Source organism: Schistosoma mansoni, chromosome 3 (assembly GCF_000237925.1).
Source record: "Schistosoma mansoni strain Puerto Rico chromosome 3, complete genome".
Classification (NCBI taxonomy): domain Eukaryota; kingdom Metazoa; phylum Platyhelminthes; class Trematoda; order Strigeidida; family Schistosomatidae; genus Schistosoma; species Schistosoma mansoni.
The window spans coordinates 15,839,367-15,849,065 of NC_031497.1; the positions used below are offsets into that span (position 1 = coordinate 15,839,367).

General features: G+C 30.6%; 1 protein-coding gene across 1 annotated transcript in view; it reads right to left on the reverse strand.

Annotated features, from left to right (window-relative positions):
• The window catches only part of Smp_156390 (putative growth factor receptor-bound protein), a gene marked incomplete at both ends in the record, with an annotated part of 37,294 nt that extends 32,181 nt beyond the window's left edge, over positions 1-5,113 (reverse strand). Inside the window, one exon of the mRNA XM_018799396.1 lies at positions 4,531-5,113. Within this exon, the coding sequence (XP_018651189.1) occupies positions 4,531-5,113 (583 nt within the window). The remainder of the gene's footprint in view (positions 1-4,530) is intronic.
• Between the last annotated feature and the right edge of the window lie 4,586 nt (positions 5,114-9,699).

Genomic DNA, 9,699 nt, shown 5'->3' on the forward strand with positions numbered 1-9,699 from the left:
AGGAATAAGTAAATAACAGATGGAATGATAAATCGTTTATTTCTCTTTGAGTAGTCACAAATGTTTATATGCCTACACATGACCGATCGTAGTTTGATAAATTAAGATCTAATGCAATAAATACACAAATTATTCGCATGATCAATACGGTTTACATCACATTTGTTTGTTTATAAGAATCACATGATCTTTATCATATTTTTCAATAGTTAATTATGCTAATACAGTTTAATATCATTTTGTTGGTATTAATTAGCGTCATTATAAATGGGCAATTAATATCAAACAATGGATATTCTATCTTAGATGAATGGTGACTAACGCTCAACTTTCAAGATGCCCTTGCACACATACATCCCAAATTTGGACTCACTAACGTTTGTTTGATCCGATTTATGACTGTAATGTAATGAATTTTCCGTCACGTTAGGAATATTTTTTATTTGGTTCATTCAAATATTCTAATTGATAATCAAGGTGGTACCGTCAAACTTTAAAAGGCACATATACAACTTTAAAAAAGTGATGATCCGTTGAACCATCATCCAAGTTGGTTTGTGCAGCACATTTGTAAGGTGATATCAATACAATATATCTTTCAGGAAGCAGATTATCTTATTTGACAAATAATGTTGTAAGTTATTTATCATAAATCATTTTAAGTGTCAACTAGTAAAATGTTGACAGCTGACAAAACACATTAAATTGATAGAGTACTCATTAGATTTCGTTTTATAAAGTGCTTTACCTTATAAATTAGTTGGACGTCCAATCTAAAATCAGGATTTGGCGGTATTTCAAGCAATCAGTCCTGTCAATAATCATCTGATTCATTATATACCAATAATTAAGCAGACATTGACATATTACAGGCGTAAGAAGTTAAATTCCTAAATTCTGTAGTTTTGTTGATGTTGAATTAGAAAAAGCAATTATTTGTCACTTCATGATTTCCATACGTGATATAGTTGAATATGTGATGATGTAATAATATAAATGACATATAAATGTAAACTAGTTCTGTAGCATTTTTCAAAAACAAATCAAATCATTTGACCTTATTCAATGACTGTCAGTTAAATAAACATTGTAAAGTAATTTTAAGAAAATAGGCTTGTTGATGAAGTTATCAGCAAAATATCTGTTTATTTCACATAGATGTTAATAATTATAATAATAATCAATAGGCAGTAATAAATACAAGTTTTATTGAGCCAACTTTTAACTCATTTATAAAATATCATTCTATATTGAAGAAAATCCAGTTTCCTATTTTAAGTCAAACGTATATATTTTCGAAACACATAAATGGGATACTAAGTTTTGTTTTGGAAATATACTTTAACAATGAGCTTAAACAGATTTTATCTTATCAAGTAATATTCAGTGAAGAATTGTAAACAGACTTTTTTAGCCATGAATATTTTTCAAAACACCCAATACCTTGGTACTTTTTAACTTTGTACAACTCCATACTATATTGAACTGAATCGAAGAAATATAAGTATAATTGAAATCCAAAGTTAATATATATACCACTGGGTCTTGACCAAACATTTTTTTTCTAATATAAAGTCCGAGGATTCAGATTCCAAATAAAATATTGGATGTCTATTGCTTAAAAGTTTCAAATTAAAATGAATTCGTTTCCAATATTTTTTCAACATCACGAGGGGGTTTTGTGGATATTTTTAGTAATTTTATATAGTTGAAATCATGATTAAATTGAAGCTAGACCACCATAGAAAACCTGGAATCTTTGGACGGCCGTTCCGTCCTATTGTGGGACTCCTCAGAAGTTGATTGCGCAGTTTCGTGGGTTGGTTGAGGTTAGACATTAACACCGTTGGATGCCGGCTCAGTGGTCTATCGGTTAAGTGCTCTGGCGCGGGACTTTTAGGTCCTGGGTTCGAATCCCGCGAGTGCGGGATTGTGGATGCTCACTTCTGAGGAGTCCCACTGTAGGACGAAATGACCGTCCAGTGTTTCCAGGTTTTCCATGGTTGTCTAGCTTCAATTGACTCATGATCTTACCTATATGAAACTCATCAACAGTTATCAGTTTAAGATAATAAAAATAATATAAAAAGAAAAACAACATCCAAACTCAGCAAATATCTAAAAACTATTCCATTTTAACTAATCTAAACTTGATTTAAAACACTATTAAACAGTTTAAGGTAAATAAATCACTATAAAAGACATTTCATACAATAATAATGAATCATTGAACACACAGAGACATTTATTTATTTATATATTAACTGATTTTGTATTCATTTATTATAAATAAATAAATTGTTTACTTTATAAAATACAAAATTGTACTTCTCGTAATCAATAAAATTGATCGATCCCATATATCTATTCAATAATATCCTATTTATTTTAATTGACATAAATATGAGTCGATCGATAATTCAGATAATAAAAATCTTTAGTGAAACAAAAAGAAGAATCTCAATTAAAAAAACAAGAAAAATTAAGTGTAGAAATGTTGTTTTCGTTTGTTCAATGAAAATGATCTCTTTAGACACCGATTCATTCGAACTAAATTGAAGAATATAAGTTTTTACTAGATAACTAAATATTGTCAGAAAGGGTTTTATGGATATTATAGTAAATTTAATAGTTGAAATCAGGAGTCAATTGAAACTAGACTACTATGGAAAACGTGGAAACACTGATCGGCCGTTTCGTCTTATTGTGGGACTCCTCAGCGGTGAGCATCCACGAGCCCACCTCGCGAGATTCGAACCCAGGATCTATCGGTCTCGCGCGCGAACGCTTAACCTTTAAACCACTGAGCTGGCCTATATCCAACCGTGTTAATATCTAAATTCAACCAATCCATGAAATTGAGTGATGCGTGCACCATTGTCTTCGGTGAGTTACTATCTCACAACAGACCTGCTTGAACTTCACTGGTCACTGCTTCTCACTAGGTTCGAATCTCGCGAGGTGGGCTCGTGGATGCTCACTGCTGAGGAGTCCCACAATAAGACGAAACGGCCGTCCAGTGCTTCCAGGTTTTCCCTGGTGGTCTAGCTTCAATTGACTCATGAACTCAAGTATTGAAAATATTATCAAATTATCAAAGTGAATTTGACGCATACATGATTACTGAAGAATAGGACTTAAATCCAGTATAACCTTTAACAATGAGTAAAATTTTCTTTCTAGTGAATGTTAACATCAACTATAATTTAGAATAGTTTAATTATTGGGTAATAAGATTATTATATCTTGTTAAGTTTGAACTTTACATATAGGTAAAACATAACTATGATTTACTTGATTCTATTAATGTGTTATGTAAATTTGCATACTTGTCAATAAACGAAATTGTATCGTTAAAAACTACTTGTTTCAAGGTCAAGGTGACACAAAATGTAAAAAGTACTAGGATAAAAGTAAAAGCATAGTGTTATTTACAACCTTTGTTTACTCAAAAGTTATATACTTTACTCTTGCTAACATTATTTTCTTTTTAAAACATCTTGATAGATTTTTCAAGTTTATTAAGGTTTGAGAGAAACTAATGAAAAACAATGTATACCATATAATAATCTATGTATAAATTACCGATAGATTATCTATGTACTATTAGCAAGTCATTTCTATTAAAATACAATAATTCAACTGAAAAAGTATTGAATTTTTAATTTATGTATTGCAATTATTTATGATTAATATCCTTCAAATGAAAAGAAAATGTCTTTAGAACAAGTACGTTACAATTCTACCATGGTTACTGGATTGTATTTTATAAAATTAATACTATATTGAATTATTGAATATCGAACCTTGAAATGGTTTATATTTATTACGGAGTTAATAAGAAATAATTAGTCAATCGGAAATAGGAACTATATTTTTAATTAATCCAAATTGTATGTGTATAAGATAGTATTTCTTTTAAATCAATAACAATTACAAATCAATGATGTATTCAGAAGGGGTTTTGTGTAGATTTCAGTATTTTCATAGTTGAAATCATGAGTCAATTGAATTCAAGTGCTCTGGCGCGAGACTAGTAGGTCCTGGGTTCGAATCTTGCGATGTGGGATCGTGAATGTGCACTTCTGAGGAGTCCTATAATAGGACAAAACGGCCGTCAAATGCTTTCAGGTTTTCCATAGTGCTCTAGCTTCAATTGACTCATGATTTCAACTATCGATGATATACATTTTAAAAAGATTTCTATGCTTATAATCCCTTTTAGTAATTTGAACAAAGAAAGAACAAAGATCTCATTTCTAATTACATCAAGATGAATTTTACATCATAAATAGATAAACCTTATAATATATTGTCTTCGAAAAAAACATATCAAATTTTAGTCAATGACTTAATCTTCAGCCTTATACACTGAAGGAATCAGAATTTCTTCATTTAATTATTGATCTGAAGAACAATCCCTAAAGTCGTCTTCGATAACAAAATTAACACTAATAACATTTTAAGCAATCAAAAACATTTATTGACTAATATTTCATCGGTAAAAATATATTGTCACTTTTAAATTACCTAAATCTTCAGACCAGTGGACAGATTTTTGTTCTTTCCCCGAAGTAGTCCGTGTCTGATAATCTGCTTTATTTTTAAAGTTTTTTAATCCATAATTGAAATTGTTGATATCATTACTGTTAGTTACTGAATTTTCCAAAACACTTCGACCAATACACGATCCATTATTACATGATAACGTGTAACTGCTTCTATTATCTTTACTTGACTGAATACCATACTCATGTTTTTGATATTTTCTATTCCGAATATCTGCAATAGCTTGGGAATTATTAGTATCACGTGCTTCAGTGGAATTGAGGAAATTTATTGTTTTCTGAGGTTTTTTCAGTTGGGAATCATGTTGAGCTTGTTGTATATGAGGTAAATTTGTCCTAGGTAAATAACAATTTCCTTGTATACTGTCATCTACCCTTTGTGTTGAATAACCCGTCCTTGTGTTTTGATGTGTTGCATCTACTAATTCTGCTGAATACCTGTATTGTACTGAACTTTTGTTGTTTGGCTGACTGTTGTTATTATTGACAGCGTTTTGATTGGTCTTGTCGTCACTGGCACGAGTTTGATGTAAATCCTTGATCATTGAAAAAAGAAACGTGTATAATAGTAATTAGTTCATTCTCATCAAAATAAAACATTGTTTCTTTCATATTTCCACTTAGTCCTGCTTTTTTATTTTCACATTTTTAGAAAACATTTTGTTGACAAGTAAAAATGCTACATAGTGGCAGATCTGTTGAATACAATAATCTGATTTAGCCAATCAAAAAGCTGCTTTGATTTAATTGGTTAATTATTCATTATCCTTGGGTGCAACTACTTAAATCTCAATAACTGAGTAGAATAATTTGTCTGCTTTATTGAAAGGCTTAATGACGATAGTTGAAGCTGGGAAGATATACTTTTGTCTAATTTCATAAACAAATAGTGTACTAACAGTGAATATTATGTTTGTTATTAACAAGTATGAGGTTTTTCATGAGCGTCGATTTACAGACTATTCAGAGAAGTTAAATGAAATTGTGGTTCATTGTTTACAGTAAATGAATGATCAGTGTAATGCATAAATCATGTTAATGTGTACGGTATTATTTATGTAGTGAAAAATGATTTCCAAATATCGTGTGAATGGCAATGAAATGTACGTCATTCAGGAATGCTAATATTCTTCAGTCTTAACTCTAAAAGGTACAATAGGATTAAACTATATGAAATACTGATTAAAGGTCAGTATGGAATTTTTAAAAAAAAACACACTAATCGTTTCAAGTTTTTCAAAGAAACTGTACAATATATTCCCTCTCATCCAAAAGCGATTTATATTAATGTTCGCTAGATAATTACAGTTAAACACTGAAATATGTACCTTAACCCCTTATGCATTCAAATTCTTTTATAAATATGTCTAGTACTTAAAAACCTACCTATTATTACATGAGGTTATGGATCCTTGTAAACAAAATGGTCATGGAGGTTAAGGTATGCACTAACCACTTTAAGCCACTATGTAATAATTGGTGTTTCCGGAAATTGTATACAATAGTGTTAAAACGATGAGATATAGAATATATATTTCAGAAAGATAAGTTCTGAAATGAATATTTTATGAGTATATTATGAATATTATCTGGTACTTAACAGAATTATTCAACTATATACTGTATATTGTGCTCAGTAGGAACAACGTTTGATTAACATTTTACTGTTTAGTGGCCCCAGCTTAAACGGAATAGCTCCTAAGTGCTTTTTGATTATCACTGGTTCCCAGGTGATGTGAATTTATAACATTTATTAGTTGTATGGTCTTTCTTAATTTACTCAAAACATAGCAGAACAAAATTGTTTATCGGATGATTTTTCTAAAACTGCACTGATAAATTAGATTATAATTATAAGTAAAAGTATCTAGGAAGAGTTACAAATAAATATTGTTAACTGATGTGAATTCAACCGTCTGAAATTCTTCTGAAATCTTTTAGATTTGTTGTTTGAGAGTTCTTCATTATATAATGTTGGAATTGTATTTCAATATTTATTAACTTAAAACGAAAGCACATATAATGCTCTATTATGAAGGCTATAATCCTGGTTAAGATACTTCAGCTAACATAAGAATAAATCTTTATTTATTAAGTAATAATGATTCTTGCTGGACTACCAGTTAAATTTTATAGAGTTGTGAATGACTGGAAGAAAGCAGTAGTTTTACATCCATTTGAATAGACTGACACTACTCATTAAATCAAAATATATCACTTGATTTCTATGACTTAAATCTATATCATTATGTGTAGCGTTTTCAAACAAATTAGATGAACGTATGGACAGAAAACTAATAGGATCATTAAAATAGACATGGAAAGTTAGATCAATCGATTTTCGATCAGAATAGACTTTGTGGAAATTGTAGTACTTTTGATAGTGGAATTCCTTAGTCGATGTAAACCAGACCACTATTGAAAACCTGGAAGCATTGGACGGCCGTTAAGTCCTAGTATGGGAATACTCAGAAGTGCACATCCAAGATCTGTCAACAAAGAGACTAGAACCCACGACCTTCACTTTCGTGCGCAAACGCTCAACCTCTAAACTACTGATCTGGCATACAGTGACGTTCATGTCTAACTTCAATCGATTTCTAGCACGTATATTTTACTTACAACTAACATGTGGTGGGCTTTTGAAGGCGAGAAGTGAAAATTTAACGGAACAACATTTTTTGTTAGTTGGGAGTCATTGTAAATGCATGTCTAAAATATCATGATTGCATGATTACCCTTTTGTTTGGAATTCATGTCACACAATTAGATACACTCAACTCAAACGATTCGGAACAGAAGTGATCTCCCGTAGAACTCAAATATTTTAATCAGCTGATCCTTAAAGTCATCAATACCACTCTATTCAACTCCTCACAGAAATCGAATCCTTTTAATCGCGAATAATTCTTTCTGGTTTTAAGTTAATAATTTTTCAGAAGTGTAGATCGAAGTGAATAAATGATAAATTTTACCCATATACCAGCTAAGACTACTGATGTAAAAATGAGTAGAGAATAATAATCGAGTCCAAAAGTACGTGTGTGAAGAAGTCAACTTTTATTCATGTGACTATTATGACGGATTTTGTTAAATTCCAGTCTTCCAGCATTTTTAAACTATTAACATTCATCACTCTTATTTTCCATTTAGCTATGTTATCAATTAATTCTTACCCTTGGATACTAGAAAACGTAAATGATTAATAAATTGCATATGATATTTTGCCACCTTAATAATTAATTGGTTTACTTAACTAGTAAGTTATATAGGCATATACAAGTGTTGCCTAGTCGGTACATTTGGTGAAAAAGTGAAAAATGTTAACTACGAACTGTTTTCATTAATTTCTTTCATGTTATTGTCTGCATATTTGTATTTATCAAATCGAATCTACATATTTATATTGTGGAATAGTGTAGGGTAGATAGAAATTTAAGGCTTCTATTATAGATGCTTCTACTAAAAAAATAATTAATTACTGTAGTAATAATAATAATTATTATTATCATTAATGTGCGAATGAATCACAATGAAATTAATTCGTTTCCAATGTAGAGTTGATGAATAGTAAAAATTCGTTAGAAAATTAATAGTTGATACATATCATATTATAGTAGACCACGTATACGATTAGTAAATGGCCAATGTCGAAATTTCGTCTGGGTTTTTTCACTGATAAAATAACACAGATACATATGTTTTTGATGAATAATATTGAAAGTGTTTTGATTCTTTTGAAGTGAATACCTTTCAGCATATATATATATATATATATATATATATATATATATATATACGAACAAATGCAGGTCAACATATGGAACCCAATACAACTGTCAACTAACATCAAAGTCACAATCTTCAATACAAACATCATGACATTTAAACTCTACGGAGCTGAAACGCAGAGGACTACCACAACCATCATCGAGAAAGTACAAGTATTTATAAATAATTATCTACTCAAAGTACTGAATGTCCGTTGATCGGATACCATCAGTAACAACCTACTATGGAAGAGGAAAAACCAGCTTCCATACGAAGAGGTGATTAGGTAAAGATGTTGGAGATGGGTAGGACGTACATTACGGAAATCATCAAGCTGAATCACAAGACAGACAATAACTTGGATGGAAATAGGGAAACGGAAGAGAGGAAGACGAAGGAACACACTGTATCGAGAATTGGAAGAGGACATGAAAAGGATGAATAGCAACTGAAAAGAACACTGTGTGATTTTCATGTCTTCATACTTAGTAACAATCAAATTACTTTGGTGAAGTTGTATTATGGTCTAGACTTCTTGGGTACTACATTTTAGTTGTTAAGAAGCCAAGAACTGTTTGTCCTGTTAGTTGACACTAGTCGTGAAAACGTTAAAACAATTCGACTTCAGGCCATGCACCAAAAATTGTACTGTGGAGATTATACATAGTAAACTAAAACTTAAACAGTTAATTGACAGGCACAAAAGGTTAATAGCCAAGAATCATCACTTTTATAAAAAAGTAACAGAAACCACGTTAGTCACGATGATATAGGCTCACCTTGATGCAATTTGTACTAAAGTAGTACACATAAACAAATTTGGAATAAAATAACTCAATCTTATATCTGTCATGGGCTTGAATTATATGATTGGTACTGTTTTTGCTTGCTCATGTGTACAGGTTGATTACTTTTTTTTAATTCTATGATTTTCAAAGCAATTAGTCCCTTTGATAAATTTCGATGTAATGAGAAGACGAAGATTATCAGAACTATGTGATATATTAGCGCAATACATTTCGAACAATCTGATCACATATATACTTGTTAAGAACATTTATATATAAAAATAAAAGGTCAACTAGACTGGAAATAGGGGTAAGAATAGACAAGGATAATAATGATAAAATAATGTGAAAACAATTTGACACCTAATCACTCTGGATAGTAAGCATATATTACCAGGGTAGGTTTAAGGAGAGAACAAACTGTTTTTGAATACACAAAGGGGGTTTGAATTTTCGTATGGCTTATTAACCAGAATAGTTAGGTGTCAAAATGTTTTCACATTATTTCTATTATTATTATTCTTGTCTCCTCTTACTCTCCCATTTCCAGTCTAGTTGACCTTTTATTTTTA